The 23,408-nt window shown below is 37.9% G+C and overlaps 1 protein-coding gene across 4 annotated transcripts in view; it reads right to left on the bottom strand.

Moving 5' to 3' along the window:
- The window catches only part of cadpsa (Ca2+-dependent activator protein for secretion a), a 192,120-nt gene that overhangs the window by 67,529 nt on the left and 101,183 nt on the right, over positions 1-23,408 (bottom strand). For all 4 annotated transcript variants that reach the window (XM_036559375.1, XM_036559372.1, XM_036559374.1 and 1 more), the window contains exons 8-11: positions 22,700-22,839; positions 16,311-16,377; positions 8,745-8,853; positions 6,400-6,612 (exon numbers count right to left, since the gene is read on the bottom strand). In XM_036559375.1, the coding sequence (XP_036415268.1) occupies positions 6,400-6,612; positions 8,745-8,853; positions 16,311-16,377; positions 22,700-22,839 (529 nt within the window). The remainder of the gene's footprint in view (positions 1-6,399; positions 6,613-8,744; positions 8,854-16,310; positions 16,378-22,699; positions 22,840-23,408) is intronic.

Here is a 23,408-nt window from a genome sequence, read left to right on the forward strand (position 1 = left end):
CGTCCCTGTTATTTCTGTCCTTATCGGGCTCGAGAATAACAGCCCTGATTGAAGACGACAGTTGAGCTCAATCATATTTGTTTGCTTGTTTTTTTTGTCTTTGTTCAAGTTGCCATTTCTGAGTTGCTCTGAACTTTAAGACTGCCATCCTTAACTGTAGCTTTAACCTCTTTTCACGGTAGACGTGAAATTAATTCCTGCCTGTTTTGAAGGGCCCTCAGTTTTTGCACCATGCTTTTTTCTTCAGTTATGTTAATGGATGGAAATTTGATGTAAAGCAGTACGATTTACAAAACTGGAAGTGAGCTGGATTTTTGTCTTTGTGGGTGGGCAAGCAAGTCAGCAGTTACACAAGTGTTTTTTATTGCAGGGCAGTTTATTTTGGGGCAGTTATACACAAATTTTGAGGTGAAGAAAGCTGCTGTCCATCTCAGGATGGCTGCCTTAATGGAAAGTTATGAATTGTTTTCACAGCAGGGGGTTCTCTCCCATCATCTTTCACTCCTCTTTGCTCACTAGCAGCTCAATACAGTCACAACATTTCAGACATAGAGGCAACAGTGTCCTAGTTGATCTGATAACAGAGTTATCAAAAATATTTTATTTGATCGTATTATTTCAAAGTATCTGTAATGGCCACTAGGGGGCCTGCAGAAAGGGGTTAAAATCTCGATAATGATTCTGATTTGCATTTTTTGCCAAAGTCTTCTTAATATTAAAGCATTTTTCAACCTAATCTCTGTCTGCCACATCTGCAGCATATGGTTGATTACCTAACAATATTTTTGACATGTTTCTCTGTAGTTGGAAGAGAACAGAAAACTTGTCTCAAAACACACTGATAATAGAAACCAATGGGCAGCTGCTGAAACAATGAAGAAAAAGATTACAGTAAGTGTTTCCCACAGATCTGAAGCATACTTGTGGTAATGAGGTGCAGAGCGAGGGGTCAGGGGAAGACAGACTCTAAAGCATAAATAAATAAAATTCACAATACAAAATACAAATTCATAACTATTTTAAATTTCATTTGTAAGACCATCTATGTCAGTTATAAACAAATATTAATAACACTAAGTCTTTTATTTGCAGGCTTAATTTATGTCTTTGCGTGCAAGTGAAGTTTTATTCCCTTGTGAAACTGTATACTGTCATATAAATAAAAACAGATGGTCTGACCTGCTGACTGCCCCAGGGCTTATCTTTGTTAGTGCTGTAAAAAAAAACAGCCTTTTTGCTCCGGTAGGTTATACTACACCTTTTTTACCTGCTCTTACAGGAGAATAACAGTTAACTGAAATGTTTTATGACTGACAGATGAAGCTATAATCGTTGGCAAAAGGGGTTATTTGAGCTAGACTCAGAAATAGGCTAAATGAAATTATGATTAGGTCAAATGTTTGGACATGTTTTCTACTTGTGAGCAGCTGAACATATTGCATATGGAACTAGTTTGGTGTGATGGTTCTGTGTAAATCAAGTAGCCACTATATTTATACTGAATCAGTCATAAACATTACAGATGTCTTGTGGTTAAATTATATTACCCCATCTTTTTATGTAAAACTAATCCCATCTGAATAGTGTATATTAGAGACGTGCAATGATATCGAAATCATATCGTTATTGGTAGGTATTTGCTTTAAAAAAAAAACACCGGCATTGGACAGATGTTCAGATTTGGCCAATATTTCAAACCGATATTTGCTAAAGTATTTATGGTACTCTGGAAAAGCAGAATGTTTGAATGACGCTGGGCAAAATTTTTGCATTTTACTGTAACCCTCTACAATATTAAGCATTTCTAATTTGTGTAAATGTTTATTTATCTGCATCATCAGTTATGTGCATGAAAAATATGCAAAACTCTTTTAAAATTTGACCTGCCTGCACCTTTGGCTGTTGAGTGAGATGAAATTCTCTTATGTATTGATATGATTTGTTATGCATCATGCATTGTTATTGTTTTTTTTATTTATTTTGTCTGATATGCAAGTTGACAAGACAATTTCAAACATATCAGTGAAGTTTAGTTTTTTGGAAGAGTGTCTTTAACGTTAAAGAGCTGGTTTAAAACACGTTCGGGAACCGTGGCATTCTTTGAGAGGTGGGAAAAAACAGAGCTATCAAACTGTTAGTGAACAGAAACTAAAAAACAAGGCAGAAGGGTCTAGTCTCCATCATGTGTTTGAATGGGGGGGTAGGAGGTGCATGGGGTGTTGTCCAGTGATCCATCGCAGTATTTTCTGGGTACTCTGGACTATCTACTGAAGTACAGTATGACACTGGAGTGTGATATGATATCCATTACTCATGTACATTGTTCATAGTCCAGTTACATATTTGCCAACTCTCATTTGCATAGACATCATTCATTGAATTGAAGGCAATAATGCAATTAAATTCACTTATAAATAATTTACTATGGGTCAGTTTAATTTAATTTATTATCCATTATTTCTGCTAGATTGAGAAACAGATGTATCTACAGCCTCTAGACATCTAAACGGATAACAGACAGTGTTGTGAAATTACATCTTAATCTCTCTGTTTAAAACTGTTAATACGTGATTTAATTTGTGTTTTGTTTTAAGATTTTTTTTTCTCCTTTAAAGAAATATGGTTAGCCCTATATTACACAGAGGAGAGAAGCTAGTGTGAACTAGCAAGTAGTTATTTGGTAACATTCCACTGATAGCTTCCAGAAATAATCAGGTTGTAAACACACTGTTTAATTCATGGGGCGTCACTCTTAACGCGGTAATTACCAGCTGCTGAGAGGTGGTGAAGAACACCAGTGGCTGCCAAGCCAGTAGTTTCAATGAATTCATTTAGAGCAATAAATCAACAACTGCAGTGGTTGGAGAAAATCACTGTAATTATATCATCAACGTTATCTTCAGCATTGCTTCATCTCTGGTAAAAAATCTCTGATTGATTAGTGATGCAGCAGCTGTTTATAGTTTTATTATGTAAGGATCATTTAACTGAAAAAAAGTGCTTTCCTTTGATTTGGACCCATTTCAGTGAAATTATTTTAATTCTTTTCGTTGTATGTGGATCTAAATATAGAGAGTGGCAAGTATGCAAAACACTTCTGGGTAACACTTTACTGTAGGGCAGTGTTCGTAAGTCTACACCAACATAAGACCTTAATGACAACTGACATAATTTTGAATAAACATCTATACTGAAGACATAACACCTACATCAAGTGACGCTGATTTTCTGTGACTTGTACATAAAATGAGTTTCAGTTTACCATATAAGATCTAAGCTATGCCACATCATCAGAATTATGTCACCGTGATATAAACCAATGAACCAAAACATTACGATTACTCATAGGTAACGCTGATTATCTCATAAAAGCACATGCCAAGGTCTGGAATACATTAGACATTAAGCAAACAGTCGGTTCTCGGAGTCGACATGTTAGATGCAGGAAAAATGGGAAGACGTGAAGACTTGAGGGACCACAAGACTGGGGACTGCTCCCAGTCAGCTGTGGTGAGTACCTACCGACAGTGGTCTGAGGAGGGACAAACCACAAAACGCCAACAAGGTGTTGGGCGACCAAGCCTTTTCGATGCGCAAGGGCAACAAAGGCTATCCCGTCTAGTCTGAACTGATAGAACTGATGATACTGTGGCACAAACATTTTTAATGATGGTTATGGGAGGAGTGTGCTATAACAGTGCATTGCAATCTGCTGTGTATGGTGCTGCAATGTGAGTACCCATGCTAACCTCTGTCCACCGTCTAAAGCACCTACAATGGCTATGCAAGCATCAGAACTGGACCTTTTCCAGGTATTCATGTGGACGTCAATTGGACGCACAACCTAAACATAGCTGCAAATCAAGTACACCCATCAAGGCGATGGTATTCCCCTTCAGTGGCTTCTTTCAGCTGGATAACGTGCCCTGCAACACTGCACTCATTGTTTACGAAAGGTTTGAGGAGCATGACAAAGAGTTCAAAGTGTTGCCCTGTCCTTCAAATTCACCAGAACTCAATCCAATTGAGCATCTGTGTGATGTCCTGGAGCAACAAGTCCAACCTGTGGCAGCACCACCATGCAATTTTTAGGACTTAAAGGATCTGCTGCCAACATCTTGGCACCAGGTACCACAGGGCATTTTCAGAGGTCTTGTAGAGTCCACACCTTGGCAGTTCTGAGCTGTTTTGCAGGCACATGGTTGAGCAACAGCATATTAGACATAATGTTTTGGCTCATTGGTGTACACTAAACTACAAGGTCAGTTGTTTTAATGTTTCAATGTCCTTTCTCCCAAAACAGTGTCTGTACACCTAATGTCAGAAAAAATCAAAGTCAGCTTGACATCAAAGTTGACAAAAGCAGCCTTAATGGCAGATGATGCCTACTGCAATAAGCCCTTAGAAATATTTTGTAGACTTACGTCAGTTGTCATGATGAGCTTATGTATGTGTCATGTAGCCTTATGAACACTGCCCAGCAGTAAAGTGTTACCCAGTTCTGTAAATAAAACTGATTCACATGCATCCTAATGACTAAATTTTATATTCCAAAACCTAAAGAAAAACCAAAAAAGACACAGCTTTGCTAGAGAGAGCACTATGGTGGAAAAGAGAGAAAGAAAAGTAGCAGAGGAGAGAAGGAGAGTCATGAAAGAGGAGGAAAATTGGAGAAGAAGAAAAAGCGACTAGCAGTTTGCTGGAGTCAGATAAGCCGCAGTAGGTTTATCTGAACTGTGGCTGCTCGAGGGAAGCACTTACCCCTCAGTCCAGCTGCAAGAGAGCAGGTTGGAAAAGGGACAAACCAGAACAGCCATAAAGACGTGAACAGAGGCAGGGGAAAAGAAAAAAGCAGACATACAGCACTGCGCAAAAGTCAGAGACCACCCTTCATTATTTAATTTATAGTCAAATCAGCCATTATGTGTCAGTTATTCTGTTTCCAAAAGATATTTCTGAGGAGATTAGATATAAGACAATCGATTTGCATAAGGGGAAAAATGAAAGGAAAATAAGTCAGTGTGAGAAGAATCGATGTGTCTGAAAGGATGTGTAGCTGTCAAAAAGCTGTTACTGAGAAAAGGAAATAAAAAAAAAAAATTGGCAAATCAAACAAAGAAGCTTCTGCTGTTCTCGGAACAATGGACCCCAGAGTCCAGACCTCAGCATCATTTAATGTGTTTAGGATTACTGAGATTGTTAGAGGAAGAACATTCAACCAACTTCTAAGACTGAACTTTGGAGGTGTGGAAAAATATGCAGATTTCTTTGAAAAACTGAAAGCAAGTCACCTGAAAAAATTAACACTGTATTAAAATGAAATGTGGTCACACTAAACAGATTATATTTAATTGTTGAAGCTTTAACAATTTCTACTTGACACTGGAAAATGAAAAACTTGTACTTAATGGCCGTTTTGACTGGAAATTAGGTACTCAAATGGTGCTCTCCGACTTTTTCACAGTACTGTACACACACACACACACACAAACACACACACACACACACACACATAAACACACACACACACACACACACACACACACACACACAGACACACACACAGAGCTACACAAAGACCCTACACATGGGCCAGAGTACCGCACATTACAGTAAGCAAAGCATGGGAGAAAGAGAAAGAGAGAGAGAAGAGAAAGACACAGAGAGACAATATACATACATATGATTACACCATACATACACAACTGATTAAGCAGGGCATGAAAGAGAAATAAAAAGAAAGAAGAGGAAAAGAAAGAAGGAAGGGTGTGAAAGAAAGACTGAAGAAAGAAAGACTGAAAAACAAACTCAGCGATGGCATTGGACTCTATGAGCAGATAATAATATAGAAATGGAGCATACAGAAATGGAGCATTGGTGGGCAGCCAGGTAAGACTGAAAAGAGAGAAAGGCTGAAAACCAGATTTAAAAGAATGGAAGTGGTAAAAAGATGAACAAATCAAGATGAAAAGCAAAAGAAAATACTGACCACTTAACTACGCAATCAGCAAATAGCGTACTCACTACCATCTTCAACTTATCCGCACGCTAAAAATAAAGGCTTTTGATTGCTCTCGTAGGAAATAAATAATGAATGATGAACTACAGAAAGTTAGATGCATCTAGTGTCTAATCATCTAATGCATTTAATGAAAGTGATTGCCACACATTGTTGTTATTGTAAGAAAACCATTATTTTTCTTTTATAATAAGCTGCTGCCCTTTACATTGTGAACAATCCATGACAAATTGACCAATTTAAATTTGCTTTCAATAACAAATGATAAGAACAGTTTTCCGTCTCCTATAAATGTACCAGTTCTGAGAAGTTTTCTTACAATGGCAGTATGTATATAGGTGTATGTAATATTGTTATATACAAATCTAATCCATACTCACAAAACTGTGAGATTGGCGCGTCGAGCTGCGGCGCTGTCCCTCCTTTAGCGTTGAGTTTCTGGACCTGGGTTGGGGGGACCGGTTTGTGGGACTGACCCGTGGCCCTGTACATGGCCTGCACCCACAGGATCCGATCCTGCTCGTCATCGCTGGCGAATATCACAGTGTCTCCCTCCTTCACTGCATTAAAGAACGTCCTTCCACCATCCAAACCTACACCAACAAACAGACTTTTCATAAACAACAAGCTAAAGGGGATTTCCACCCTAAAAACTCTGCATATTTCAATTGTTAAGCTGTAAACAGAGTCTTTCAGAGTGGTCTGATGTGAAATGGTTCATTGTAGAGAAGCTTACCAACTCATTCCTTTGCAGTATTGGTGATAAGAACTGGGAGTTGTGATGTGTATAATCTATAAATTAAATATCCAATCCTATATGTATTAAATATCCAAAATTAACAGTGAACACGTGTCTTCTGAGTTTTCAGACATAATGTGGATTTTAAAAAGTATATTTTAGGACAAAAACTATCGTAAAACAACGTCTGAGACGTCTGGCAGCATATTTGTAACCATTTTGTATAATAACTGTGAGGGAGCTTTAATTGCCATTAAACTCTTCAGTTGTCTGGTTCCTATCACCACCACTGTGAACAACTCAGTAAGTTTCTCTAGAACTGAGCATTTCACACCAAACCACTCAGAATGACTCTGCTAACATCTCAACCATTTAATTAGGCAGAAATTTTAAATCTGTGGAGTTCCACTTTGTAATGTACATTGAAAAAAAAGATGAATTCAAATATGTATCTGAATCAAATATATCACATCAACACATTATTGCCAGAAGTAAAACTGAAAGACAAAATAATGTTGACATAATATATTTCATTAATGTGAAAAATGGCACAGCACTTTCATAAAAGTCCACATAAACACATTATATTAACTGTAAAAGTATTATTTTGAAACAGACAGATCAAATAGGTAGAAAAATAAATAGTACAGTCATGTTTTCCATTAGTAAGCTAGATCCCTAATAGTGTTGTTTTTATGCAGATAATGCAGTCACAGTGAACCCATTAAAATTATTCACACGTTTCTTTTCTAATTCATGAAGTTTTCACATTTTCATTTCCCATTATGATAGATTGGACGTTCTCATGATCAAGATGGATGGAGACTAATTTCATGTACAAAGAGTCACTGGGTTTAATTAAGACATAATTGAGCTTAACCAATCCATTACATGTGTTTGTTTAACGCTAATAAATGGAGTCACTTTGAGCCTCTCAGCCGTAATGGAGAGAGCTAACAGAGGACAATCCACCTCATGGTCAAGACTGAAGAAAGAGACAGATGGTTACTTCTTCTGTCCCAAAAGAATCGTCACATTAAATCCTGAGATGCGTTGAATGTCCAGTCTACATAAGGCAATAGTATGACTCAAGACTATTTATGTATTAATCAAAGCATTAAAAATGATCTCCTGAAGAGCCCATATCCTTATTTTTTTCTTCTAATCGTTTTCCTTGAGGTCCACGTACGTCAATTGTGTGGTTTTATGTACAAAACAGTCATAATTCATTTTTACATGACCACTTTCAAACTTCTGTTACTGAACCTTTAAGACTATATGTAGATATACATGTAAATGAGCTCTGTTCTGACAACTGTAAGTCCATATTGCTCCATTGTGTGTCATTCAAAAAATCATCCAGCATTCAGAACAAGCTGTTTTTGCAGCTTATTGTCCATATATGGGCTGTATGGACTAAGGGGTGAATGGTAAGTTTTGAATCTTTAACTATATTTATATACTACATAAACTCTTTTATTGCAAAAAAGTGAGGAAATCCAATTTCCCATAATGATTTGCTAAAAATTAGCTTTTTAAATTTATTTCTTTTCTGGCCGTTTTAACTCTCTGAGTAAAATGTCAATTTGTTCAAACAGTAAACTTGCTCAGAACTTATCCTTTGCTAAAATGCTAGGCTAAAATACCTGCATTTTATTAAATGTACTGCATGAATAACTCTATACACTTGTATATGTGTTATATTTCTCGTTAATGCTTATCCAGATAGATGTAGTCCCAATTTATACATTTTGTAAATGTTTATGTATTGGTCTTGCATGTTTGGGCACCCATGAACAAACTGGCCAGGCTGCGTAAACTTTTGTACATAAATGTAAATGAAATATAGGATATCGGTATCAGCCCACAATCCCCATATCGATGCATCACTAATTAACTACTGCATTCTCTTAAAAATCAAAGAGCACCGACTGGGACTGTGTGCTGTCCGTAAAATAAAGAAGCATTGTTATGGGCTGGAGTTACCTGGCTGAGGGTCAGTATAATCCACAGTGTATCCATCCAATTGGAGCAGCTCCACAGGCTCCGCCTTCTTCTCTCTGTAGCTGCACATGGCAAAGGTGTACTGACTCACCTGAGGACAGGAACATTAGGAGGTTAACACACAGCCACACGTACCACACATGTACACAAAGCCACTGCTTGTAATATTTGCTAGCAGTAATGCTAGCTTTGGTGTTGACTCAATGGCCAGGGCCCACCGGTCGGCCCAAAGTTTTACTACACACTTCTATAACCTAAGAATATCTCAGCTAGTTTGCACTGTAGTCCATGTAGTTACTAAGCCTTAGTATGTAAAAAAGCCTGAGATTTTAAAGGGTTTCACTAGCATCAGTGATACCTGCTTGTACAGACTCCAAGGCAGAGGAATCAAACTATCAGCCCATGGGCCACATCTGGACAGTCACATATTTACAATTTACCCTTAAAACTAGCCCACAAACACTTTTTCTTGTTTTTTAAGCAGCTAGATTTTCAAATGTAATATTTACACATAGATTGGATTGACCCACTAGTTATTGTGGCTGGTTTCCCAAAATAAGCTGTATAAAATCAGCTTTTTGGGCCAATGCTTACAATGTTAAAAGCAAAAACAGAGCTCTGCATGCAAGTGAAACCATTCAAATGGAAATGCGACATAGCATGAGCTGTGCACACAATAGCTATTATTCACATTTAAACTGATAGTTATTTAAATGTGCCTTCTTGGATTCATTCATGCTATAGCAGTAGATACAGCTTGTCAGAATTAAGAAATGACTGGAATTATCAAATAACTAATAAGCACCCAGATTCACTCACAAAAACTTCACTCATGTTCAGCAGGAATGCTATAACAGTCCCATATAATTCTACCCTGAAATGTAAGTTCATGTGATTTTATTGAACACAAAAATATTGATTAAACCTGTTTTATTCATAATGCTACTAGTAGTAGTAGTAATAATTGTGTTTTTTCAGTGATGGAAGAATTGCTAATAAACATTGAAATGCATTTAATTGCATAAATGATTGTATATATGTTATAGTCAAAAATTCACACTTTAAAAAAACAATTTTCCCTGCTTTCTTTTTCAGCTGGCCCCCCTACCTGGCTAGGTAATTTGACTTTGAGACCCCTGCTCTAAGATCTGTGCACGTCTAGTGTTTCTAAAGGTGTTTGTGTTTATTTACACACCCTTGGCTGAGAAAGAGGCTAGGGTTCAAGTGATGTGTGTTTGTGGTGGTTTCAGGGCAGGTTGCCGTGGCCACCGGTAGGGCGGGCTCGGGCACTGCCAATCAAACGTGAGTGACGGACGAGTACGGGGATGACACTCTGTCAGGGTGAATGCAAGCCAGGCTGCTAGGTGCCAGTCACACACAGGCACACACACACACACACTCTTGCCACCACATCCATGAACACACTCCTGTCAAGCCCTCCTCTGTCATATCAGGGCCATCCGCATCAAACCGGCCAATCTGGCGCCCCCCGTCACCTCCGCTGCAAGTGGCAGCTTTCTCTCACTCCGAGCCCAGGCCACCGCTCAGAGTGACACCATCAATTCAATGTCATGCATGTGATGGGGGTGGGGGGGTGGGGGGGTGATGCGGGCTGCCTCGCGGCTTTCAACCCGGCTCTTCGGCAAGCTAAGCGCCTTCGGGACACCGCTGGGGCGCACGCCCCCCTTCTCTCACACACACTCCCGTCAAGCTTCCCCCTTCCTGTCACACTGGGGCGCTAAAGTTTGAGGCGGGAGTGCCTGTCTGGTGTGGTGGAGGCTCCCCCGCGTTAGCCGGCGGGTCAGCTGACCTGCTGTCAAAGTGACTGTTAAAGGATTTTAAATGACTTCTTGCTCCCTGATTAGCCCGGCATGCCTTTGCTCTTTTAAATAACCTTGTTATTGTTGACGTTCTATAAATTGCATTGTGCGTGGGAGAGAGAGTGAGAGAGAAACGCAGAGTGTCGGGCGAGACGTAGCTCCAATCGATGAGGTATTATTGGCTGCCGTTACCCGGCTGTGGGAATGCAGCAGAGAATGCCAGACACCCCCCAGCCATTCATGGACATTACCATATTCAGAGGCTAAAGACTGAGCGCGCAAGCCGGAACTCCAGAGGAAGAGATGGAGAGGAAGAGGAACAGTCAGAGGAAAGGGCGAGGGAGGAGGGAGGAGGGAGGGGGTCAGAGAAGGAGACGGCCAGCTGTTCTGCAGCGTCGCCCGCAGACTATGGAATAATTAGACTTCACTTTGCATCATAAATATTTGGCTTATGCTTTCGGTTCAGCCGAGCACCGCTGGGAGCTACAGCCGTGCTGCAATACAACAGACAGCTGGAAGTATGAGTGTAAGATGGAGAAGGAGAAGAAGAAGGAGGAGGAGGAGGAAGAGGTGGAGGAGAAAAGAAGAACAAGAAGAAAACAGTAGTAGTAGTACAAAAAAAAATTAGAAGAAGAAGAAAAAAGAAGGAGAAGAAACAGAAGAAGAAAAAGTAGATGAAAATTGTGAATGGCGAGTAAGATGAAAGGAAGAAGAGTGAAGAGGAAAAGAAGAACAAGAAGAATATCAGGAACAAGAGGAGAGAAGAAGAAAAAGAATAGAAAGAAGAAGATGAAGAACAGGAAGAAGAAAAAGGAGAAGAAGAAGAACAGAAATCAGAAGAAGATGAACATGATGAAGCAGAACAAAATAAAAAAAGGAAAAGAAGAAGAAGAAAATTTAGAAGAAGAAAAGTGAGATGAAAATGAAGAGGAAGATGAAGCAGAAGAGAGAGTAGAAGGAGAAAATGGAGATGGATATGAATAAGAAGATGAAAATTGCATATAATAATAATAAGACAATGAAGAAAGGAGAAGATAAAGAAGGAAAAGGAGACAAAGAAGAAAAACAACCAAAAAAAAGGGGAAAAAAAAGAAAAAGATAGAGAAAAATCTGAATGGGAAGAAGATGAAAATGAGGTAGAGAAATAAGAAACATGATTCTGCAGAAAGCTGTAACTAAGACTGGTCACTGAACTCTGACGTGACTGACCAAATGCACTCTTATACATCGTACAGCCTCATAACCACACCCAGGCTGCACAGCTACAGTTCGACTCCTTCCTACAGCCTTCGCTGTTCTTCAGCATTTGGCGTAAAACGGCTGCTGTCGTCTCTTGAATGCCCGCCTCTATAGGACGCGCCACAATGGCTGTGCCAGCATCCATCAAACAGGAGCTGTAACCGATCTACCCAACCCTGTAATTAACCACTTATGAATAATTTAACAGTGAATGACCAGCCCTGCCCTGAAAGCAACCGCCCAGAGTGAGCACAGAGCTACACGTGTGGAATGGAATCACAGCCAGAGCCAGTCAAACGGTCAAGATTATTTCAGTTGGAGGTCTATGCAACCAAAAAAACAGAAATAAGGTTATTCAGTTAATGAATTATTTAAATAATCTGCATCGAAATCACAACGTTACATTTCGACTTTCAACTATAATTCAGTGTATGTGACTGGACTGAGATTGAGATTGATGTCAGCAGAAATCTTAAAGTACATTTGAATTGTGAGCTAAACAATTACTATGACATTGATATTCATTTTGGGTTATTTTTTTCTTTGCACTGCTCTTTACAACAGGCTCTTTGGCCCAAAGGAGGAAACCTTTGATTGCTTGAGTGCTGATATCACAATAGCAGGGAAAAATGTGTGGGTTTTTCATTATTTCCCAAAGTATGACCGTCACAAATGCTGTAATAAATATTTAGGCAGGTAAAATTTTTATTCAAATAAACCTGCATTGTCTTTATTATGTTGCATTATTATAGAAAGTGGCAACCTGTGACTATTACAGCTAGGCTTTCATTCTGGGAAATAAATATGAAAACTTTTTTTCATGGGATTCTAATAGTACATTAGCTTTAAGCTAACAATGATTCACATGAACATTTTTTGGCCATTCTAGATTAAACACAGACATCTAAAGTTTGTGAAAGATATATTAACAAATATTTTACCTTGTGTGTTGTAGTTTAACTGTGACTGTTTCAGTAAAGAGCCCTGATTGAGCTGCTGTTTTCCATTCCTAACAACTGACTGAAACATGCTGATCAGGCTACCAAGGCCTAGAGTGACCTTTGTTCTCACAAAATTGGTTCCACTTAAAACATGATTGGTGATTTCACTGTCACTTCTCTATTAAGTTAGTTGTTCATCTTCAGTCCTTCAGTTCAGCTCCTGAAGTCCTAACCAATGGGAGAGCTCACTCGGTTGTACCTACCTAGATACCACAGAGGGAACAAAATCTGACTGGGTAATTTTCCGTTGGCCATTAAATCTTTTTTTTTTTAGCTGAAAACTCAACAATGGAAAAAGGGTATTGCTAGAATATTTGCAGAGTTTTAATGCAACAACTATCAAATAAAAATGAATAACAATCACAGATATGCATTTTTTTTGCTTCACAGAAATCTTTAGAAGGCCTCCTCTGACAAAAAGCTCAGAGTCCCGAAACTTTTGAAGGGCAGTCTATTCGGACAAAAAAAAAAAAAGAAAAATACAACACTGAATAATCAGACTGTCTGTTCAGTTTTAAGTGGTACATTTAAATGCAACATTCACAAGTGCATTTACACGCTGCATTCAAAAGAGTGGAGGAGAGCCGTGACAGATGGAGTCTCACACGTTCGCCGCGACGCTTCCACGAGACTCGTCACGACAAAACCAGAAGACATGACGAAAAAAGAAAGAAGAAAATAAACAAATACCAATGTGTGAAACTAAACAAAACAGGAGAAAAAAAAAATCACCCAAAATAAAAAAATAAATAAAAAAACAGAGGGTCCGCAAAAAGCGCATTCTGGCACATTCTCTTATGTGCACACACACTGACATTCAGAAACACAAACAGGGCGTCTCGGAATGTTTTTGCTCGCATGCACACTGACACACGAAAACACGCACACAGACAGATAAACAGGGGCAGTCTATTGACTGTAGTTTGTCATTTGCTGAACATGTGGCCCGGAGCATGTGGCAGGCTGTGCTGGCTGCGAGTGTTGAGCCAGGCAGCGTACGCTTTCCTCCATCAAAACCAGCCTGTCAACTTTTAGCTCTCGGACATGCTGCAGCCTTCCACAGAGCAGCCCAGTATACGCCACGATGAAAAAAAACAGGGACAGAAATAAACCAACTACAGCCAAGCGTCTGAGGTGCGGTGCTTTGCCTGCAGATTTGGGCTTCTCTGTTGAAAGTATATGTAAGTGTTGGGGTGATTTTATCAAAAAATCAATAAAATCGGCACAATTTTATCAGTAAGTATTGATATTGTTGTCATTTACACACATTTGTATGGATTTATGTCACAATTCATTTCTACATGACCATTTTTTAGCCTTTTTTGCACCTCATTCTTTGTATCGTGCATTATTCAAAAAAAAATAGTCCGGGCAGTGAATCACTCCCTATAACTTCAGTGTGAGTGGGCAGAGCTCAACAGCTGAATAGGTGGACATATGAAGGGTTTTGTTCCAAAACTCATTATAAAGCACTTTAAAGAATTTTCTTTTTTTCATGTTATACATTGTTGGGGGTGGGCTTCACACATCCAGTAAATATCAATGCTATATCATAATTAATTTTTTATTAGAGAAAAAAAATGTTTTCCATCATACATCAGATGTTATTCTTTTCAAAAGTCCATTATATCTAAAATTGTTACAAAAGGATATGCAGCATTTTGGAATGAATCTCTTCATATGTAAATGTGTTGGTTTTTATGGCATCACATATATATATATGGACTATAATGGACTGGAAAGAGAATGGTATCTTTTGAAACTTGTTGTTTATGTTTATATACTGAAACAAAGACTTTTATTACAAACTTGTGAGGGAAAATTCAGTTTTTCACTATAATTACCCCCCTAAAAACAGGTTTTGTTTAGTATTCAGTATATACAAGGTAGTTTACATTTGCGCCAGAGGGGGCGACAAAGCCTCACCATGTATTCACATCACAGAAAAGTGAGGCTATTTTAGTTTTGGGGGATTCTGGGAGCTGCAGTGGCGCAAGACAGCAACAAAAAGGTTAACTTTCTTCAACATTTTGCAAACGAAAAGTGAGTTTCAGAGCACAGAGTTACATCACATCCACATTCATACACTCGCTGAAATAACTGTTGATAGAAGATTTGTCAAAGTTAAATGTGTTAAATGTTAAATTGTTAAATGTGACTGGCACCTAGAACTTTGCCCGGGCAGCTAAACTTGTTCATATTTTAGCTACCCACCCACAAAACAGTGAGGTAAGTGCTTCACTTCAAGGCAGTGTTAATGCAGCATTAATGCCTTTGCACAGTGAACACACTGCGAATAAATGACATGAAAATGTGAAATGTTCAGACGCATCAAAACTGATGCATTTTTTTACTTTTGCCATTTTTTTTCACTGCAAATGTTTTCAAGCTACCAAAGGATATCAAAATGGGCAAGTGTTGACACTGGGAATGTTACTATCCAAAAGGGACCCAGCCGATCCATTGATCTTGGTTGTTGTTGTACCAACACCAGAGACAACCATAATTGGTCAAGTGTGTTCATTTTGCCTGCAAAAGTTCACGGGCAAATGAAGGAATGCATATATTGGGGATATTTACTTTGCAAATCTCTGCTATCTGAAGAAAACCATCTCCATTTTTGTTTTTCAGTTTTTGACATAAATTTCATGAAGAATGGACCAAAAGAAATGGCACAGAATTACTTGGAAAATAGTCTGGTTCCATTGACTTACATTAAAAGTAAAGCATGTTTTTTCCTTCTCCTGTAAAATGATCATTTTGGAGAGACAAGGTTTTCTTCCGACAACAACGATATAGAAAGTAATTTAGACAACTAATCAGCAGATTAGATTTTAGAACAAGTGTTGCTTATTGCCTCCTGGATGCTGATAAAACTGAATACTTAGGTATTGAAATTCAGTACTAAATGACCATTTTATGATTCTTAATAGTATTTAAGTAGTTTGGTTATCATGAAAAGTGTTGAATTTCCAAACCTAGCTCTAGTGGCAGGTAAAATAAATATCCATAAAGGAATAAACATTAATGCATGTCCAGACTCGTTTACTCTTTCAGAATTATTCATTTCAGCCGTAAAATCTGCCATGTTAACTGTTTTTTGACTATTTGAACATATATTAGTCTTTAATAATCAAAGAGCTTCTTCAAGAACTTTAAAAAACAGATGTAACTCATTGTCATTTGTGACTAAGCATCTTTGTTTTTGTTCAGAAAAAAAAATATTAAACAAGGATTGCATGCAAATTCTTTGGTATGCTTATGCATGACAAAAAAAAAACATTCTAAATTCAAGCTATTGATTTCACATCCTTCGTAGATAATTATCATCAAATCAATAAGTGATCTCAGCTTTAGTATTTGAACAATATAGCTGTAAAAGCTGTGCACCTTGGCAAACCAAGGCATCACTGTAGGTGACATATTCCCATCCAAAGGGATGCAGACTGAAAAAAAGGAGGGAAGAGGGTTGGGGGGGGGGTACACACCTGCACCAAGACAAAGAATCTTTTCTTCCACCTCTTCCACACATTTTTCCCAATAGCCCAAAGGTATCTGCACAAAGACATGAAACAGATGTCAAGATAGATGGAAGACTTTCAAGATATGTTATACAGCCTCTATTACACACTCCTCTGGGGCAAAGAACTGAAAAGCTAAAATTTTAGATATTAACACATTTACTCACAGTTTATAGTGAGGTATACGGATATATATCATATTGGATAATTCACATATTTGCTAACTGTTATACTTGTCAGTAGAATGAGGGTGAATAACACATCAAAAGAGACAGACAGACAGTCAGCATGAGGGGTAGACAGTAAGTATGGTGATGTTTGCAAATGGGTGTTTGCTGCCCTCCTGTGGTGAAAGGGATCAGGTCCAAGGCACTATTGGAGTAGCATGACCTTTAATGCAGCTGAAGCTTCTGGATGAAGAAGTACTTAAAGGTGTTTACAGGTATAGCAGTGGTACAGCAGTATATATACACTGATAGAAATAAAGGTTCTGTGCAGGTACATCTTTCGTTCATCAAGGTACAAACAATGTAAATATACACCCAAAGCTACAACAGTGGTTTTAATATCCAATTGTATACCTTAAATAAGTTTTTCCAGGTGAAAAGTACACATTTATACATTTTCATAATCTAATGTTTTAAAACAGAACAATAAAATAAAAAGCCTGGAGATGAGACGGGGTGTGTGGAGTCAATACAACTTATATAATATAATTTCAGTGTCCACCTTTTGCCTTTATTACAGCTCCTATTCATTTCAGGAGACTTGCTTTCAGTTTTTCAAAGACATCTGGAGAGATATATTTCCTCCAAAGTTCCCTCTTGGAAGTTCTGTGCATTTTTCGTACTTTGTGCTTCTCACAATCAAGTAATTCAATTACAAATTTGGATTAATCAGTCCATAAAACCTCACTCCACATCTCAGATGTCCAATTTCAGTGTTCTAGCGCAAATGTTCTTCCTTTTTATAGCAACGGCTTCTTGACAGCTACACGTCCTTTCAGACCCATAGTGTTGAGTTGTCTTCTCACAGCAGAAGGATGGACAGAAACAGATCTGAAGCATAAGCTGGGCTTGATTATCTGTACCGTTTATCCTATTGGGACAGTTTTGGTGGTCTACCAGGCCTTGCGTGGTTGTTAGGAGTCCCAGAATGTACTGATAGATTTGATTTTAAACTTAGTGTTGGAGATTTTTGTGTAATGTTCTGTTAAATATTTGCTTCCTGCCTCTTTTCTGACACTGAAAATAGCTTGTACTCAGTGGCTGTTTTCACTGGAAAGTCAATAAACAAAAGAATGGCCTCTGACTTGCTCAGCACTGTATGTGTATTTACTCTTTATTATTTCATGTATATTATATATATATATATATATATATATGTATATATATATATAATTGTGATTTCATTTTAATTATATTTGCATACTGAGGTTCATGTGTGGACTGAGCTGGTTATTTTGTTTGTTGTTTATGTGTAGGCTACCTCTTATTGTATTTCAACAAAAAGAAGATGTTGTATAATAAGGGCTCCAAACAGGGTCATGGAACGAAATGAATGGCATTTTGCTTGGAACAAAAACATCTGTTCTGGAACAGATCTCTTGACTGAAGCAGACAGCTGTATTCAGAAGAACACTTTATAATGTGGGTTGTATCTGAGACCCCTTCCCCAAGTGGATGAATTTGGCAATTGCAAGCTCATTAAAAATAATTCGGATAGAACAAAACTTGGTGATGGACTCCTGAGGATGTGACTGAATTATCTACTATTATCATCATATCTTTTTTTCAACTTTGCATTGACTCAGTCATGCTACTTCTTTCAATTTTAACAAAAAAATCATACATCATGCAGCTTGAAGGAATGCGCAAAATAGATAACCAGGCCTGTTTGTTGTTTGCTAGTCGTTATGATAGCATACATAGCCTAACAAGTGCAGCAAAATGTTATCTATGCTATAATAAACTCTGGTAAACAATTATTGGCTATGACAGCTACAACTCTGTGCAAAGATTTGTATTCCTTCTGGTCAAATTACATGTTTTGTTGAAGTGAAAATAGGTTTACACACCTTCTACAGGGAACAAACTTAAATACTAAATTTCTATTTATTTACTGAGTTAAAAAAACATGAAAAATAACATTTCCCATAAATTTTGCAGAGGTCACTTTTGATGTTTTTTTACTAATATGTTAAATTAAGCAAATAATCAGTAATATTGCATTAGGATGTGCAGCAGTGTCTCCTCTGTAGAGGATGTGTTTATGTATTGTAACTTGGAAAATGAACTAAATGTAAATTGAACAGGGTACCAAATTTTTGTATACAGTTGTTCATTTATGAGCAACGGACTGACAGTAAAATTCCATAGCCTATGCACATAAACATTACTTCGTCAATATAAACACAACTGCCGAATCTAGCAGCTTTCTAAAATATAATATTTAATTATTAGGCCTACATAAAGCCTGCATGGGTCTAAATGATCTCTTGCCTTTTTTTAACCCATGTAAGAAGATTCTGGACCGGAACCACAGAACGGAAATGTTAACATATTGGTTCTGCTGCTGATTATAATAATAGACAGTGTCATTATGCTAAACACTACATTATATTTGTCATTATAACACCTATAGTGTTATAAGGCTTTTATGCTATAACACCATATAAAATTTGTCATTATGACAGATTCAGTGTTAAACTGCTGTCTTATAATAAGACTGAAGTAAATTTAGTTCTAGTGTATTTGCTGTACATATACAAACCAGGAAGCCTTTACTGCAGGCATATGGACGGCTTTTCAGTATCTAAACGCAAAGGAAAAAGAACATCTGGGGCTACAAAGTCAAGCAGGCCGTCCTTTGCCCACATCAGGCCATAACTGTGCCAGCGTTTCCCCCACTGGTGTCGTTAAGGGGACGCTGGCACGTTGCTCTAAATAAACAAGCTCCCGGGGCACGAGCGGTTGCCGTGGCACAGGGTTGCCGGGAGACGGAGTGAGGCAGTGGTCGGCACGGGGAAGGGGATTAAGGCAAGTTTCTGCAAGCAGCATAGAGCTCTGAGGGCCACATAGGAAACATATGGAGGAGCGTTAGCCAATCAGACTGCAGAGAGAACTCCAGGGCAAAGCCATGATCAAGCCCAAAGCCCGAATGTGAGAGTGATTGAAAGAGATAAAGAGAGCGAGGTTTGCACTGTCTTAGCCTTTCAGAGCTGCTACATCACCATCTATCAAAATGATCATTCTGGTGATAGATATGCCTTTCAAACTGAGGCAACTGCAATGCATTGAAAAAATTGGGGCTTTGAATTTACATGATTCAACAGTGTCAACATGCTTTCTTTATGTGAAACCAAAAACATGTACAATTCAAAGCATCATTTTTTCCTAATGTAATTTAGTTTCCAGTCAAAATAACCGTTAAGTACAAGTTATTCATTTTTAGGATGTATTTCTGAGGAGATTAGAAGTAAGATAAATCACTTGAATAAGGAAGAAAGAGCTTCCGAAACCTGGAGTTCAAAACTTTAAAGTTTTAAAAAATTGTGCAAGACCTGGTGCACTGCAAAAAATGGCTCGTCAGATAAACCTAAAAAAAGATCTTCATGTTGAAACAAGCAGTTCAACCAGTTTTATTTAACTCAAAAAAATGACATTGATTGAAAGAATTGTTCATTCAAAGTGTTTATTTAGGTTGAATAAAACTAGTTTAATTTCCCACATGAAGTAAATTTTTTAGGTTGAACTGACTAGAAATTTTTTATAGTGTAGACCACGAAAACTGTCATCATCAGATAAACAGCACTTAAAGCTTTCATCTTTGAGAGAAAGGAGAAAATCAAGCTCCACTCTTGCTTCAAATCTGAAAAAGTCCACAGGTGTTTCTGTCCATCTTTCCACTGTGAAAAGAAAACTGAACACTATGGGTCTGAAAGGATGTCATTAGGACACATCATAGCTGCCAAGAAGCTCTCACTGAGAAATGGAAATAGGCTAAAAAGAAGGAAATCAAAGAAGCTGCTGATGTTCTCAGAACAATGGACTGGCCACCCCAGAGTCCAGACCTCAACATCATTGAATGTCTTTAGGATTACTTGGATACTTGGAGAAGCAGAAAATGGAAACAACTTCTAATACTGAATTCTGGAGGTGTGGAAAAATATCCCTCCTGGTGGACAAACTAAATATTGAAATAGTTGATGTTATATTTAGTTGTTATTTTTCTATTATATATACGCTACCTTTCCAAAGTTTGGGATCACTGTTTTCATTCATATAAAACCTTTTTCATATAAAAAATCTCTTTGCTCAGTTTCATTCTTAGATGAAACTAATTTCTTACAAGTTTCAAACAGTTTATAGGAATCTGCAAAAATGAAGACATTTTTGATGATAAACGGAGCTGTAAGTGAATTCATGGTAATTGAGAAATCTGTACAGCATTGAAACTGACACCACCCACAGAGCCTCATATTTGAAAACCGATACCAAATCTCGCTAGTTAAACAGCTATTATTATACAGTATTTCTGTGACAACAAATTCCAATAAAAGAAAAATTATAGCGTATTATTTATACACTATATAATATACACACTTGCATATTTTTCTTACCATGTCCTAACTTTATGTTGTTGCCAAGTTACTGTAAACTGTGAATAAAGTAAACTGTGAATAAAGGTTTACATTTAGTGTCTAGTTTATAGCATTTCAATCTACACTGTATGAGTTATTACTGAATAACAATTATTATTATGACAAGTGACCCCAAACTTTTGCTTGGTAGTATATGTTTTCTGCTTTTTCCTGACACTGCAAAATTAATTACTCATACTTACTGGCTATTATGACTGGAAATAAATGAAGGGTCTAATTTTTGCACAGTACTGTATGTCAGACGCTGATGTTCATCAGCTGTTTTTGATATGTTTATCCTGTCTGTTCACTTAAAGGAGGAAAACCACAACAAATGATGATATTCTAACAAGACAATGCAGATGCCTCAAACTCAGGCACTCACTGATGTCTTGTGAGTCTATGTTGGGAAATGTGTGTAGAAGAAAAATCTAAACACTATGGATGGTGTGTGGACATCATTGACAATGTGCAGCAAGTCATTTCTCTAAAGGCCCATATCCTACACTTTTCTTGTATATATTTTTCCCTTATAATATTTGCATGGTTTGTGTACCAAAATTGGTCATAATTCATATTAACATGACACTTCTCAGCCTCTCTTTATCCCCTGGACTAAAAAGGCCTTTAAGACTGATATAAAATAAATGAGCTCTGTTCTGATTGGCTGTCCGGTATTGTGCCTCATTCAAAAAGCACTCAGAGCTGAAACACTCCTTATAACTGCAATGTAAATGGGCGGGGCCAAACTGCTGTAAGCTGAATAGGGGGATATATGTAGATGGTGGTTGGTTCGTCACAGAAACTCAAAATGGGTTATTTTGCAGCTTTATTTCCATATATGAACTGCATGGACTGGACAGTGAATGACACATTTTGAAACTGTGACAATGTTTACATATTACTTCAAACTCCTTTACTGCAAAAAAGCAAAGGAAATGAAATTTTACATGATATGAACCCTTTAAATGAATTGTTTTAAAGTGTGACAAAGCAGTGAAGGGTTACCTTCAGGTCTATAGACCTGCAAAATGCTAATAACCAGCAAAAAAAAAAAACCTCAAAGGTAATTTTTTGTAATGATAGCTGACACACCAAAAAAATAAGGGCAAAATAGGAAATACATAAAAATGTTTTATAATGTTTATCATTTTTGGTCACCGCTGCTCTTTTGCCCAATCCATGACACTAATTAAAGCAACTTACTGTACAGCATAAGGGGGTTGATAATTAGCATGAGGGGTGAATCAGGTGGGATAGAGCTGAGGGGCCCTGAAAAGTGCACTTCTATGCAGGATTCAATGGAGTTTTCACTGGATTTAAAACCCTGTTGCAGTATAATATTGGCCACTAGATGCCGCCAATAGACAACTAATGGCAAGAGACGGTCCATTCTCAAGGAGAGAGTCTGTTAGTGGAACCTCACCTTTTATACTTTTAAAATAAGGTTACTAAATCTCACAGCATTTTTACATTGAGGTGGACAGACATATTTTATAAATGATACTTCAAAAGCGAACAGGTTTTGAAATGGTGATTTTTTTTCTGAAGGATAATGAAGACTTTGGAAGAACCTCAACATTAATGAGGTTTGAATTGAATTCCTGGATAGCTTTAGCGTTAGGCTCGGTTTTATCGCTGCTAATTTCTAATTCCTGCATCTACTTCTGCATTTAGGGGGCTGTAGTAGTCACACATGCTTTTCCTTACTTACCCACAGTGTTTCATGTTCTGAGGTTTGTCCATGCGAACTGCTAATTTAATCCTCAGGTCACTGTCCGGGCAGCCCTTAGAGACAGTCATTTTGTGTAGCTCAGGCTGTTTGGGGCTGTTGGGAGTTGGGTGCAACACAACCTGTACACAGAGTAGAAACATTAGACAGAACTATGGATTGATACAGCGTGCCTTAACACATTTATTAATATTACTGATAGGTGATGATTAGTCTTAATGTCACAACATGTCTAATTAATACTTTCAGTTCATAACTGTGGTTCTAAAGGAGCTACACACCCTCCCTCATGATGCCTGTGCAGTTTTTTCCTCATATTCTCCCTGACAGGCAGCAGCCAAAAACAATGAGTCGACATTTATCTTACACAGGAACTGTATGAAAAAATAACGAGATGGATATTTTTCACTGCGTTCAGGCTAGACACAGCAGAATGAAGGCTTCCAGCAATAGGGCTGGGCATCCGTGGTCTAAACTGTTTTGCTAATCATCCTCGGTCACTCCCAGTACTCACAGACATGAGATTCCATTATCTATGCCATCACTCTCAAAACAATGAAGTCATTTGTAATGTGTATAAGAGCCTCCATCATTTCCTAATCTCATCTGAGGAAGTGATAGAGAGACAGAAATGGAGATGCAGAGAGAGAGAGAGAGAGAGAGAGAGAGAGAGAGAGACTGTGCCTGTGTG

Source organism: Colossoma macropomum, unplaced genomic scaffold (assembly GCF_904425465.1).
Source record: "Colossoma macropomum unplaced genomic scaffold, Colossoma_macropomum, whole genome shotgun sequence".
Taxonomy (NCBI): Eukaryota; Metazoa; Chordata; class Actinopteri; order Characiformes; family Serrasalmidae; genus Colossoma; species Colossoma macropomum.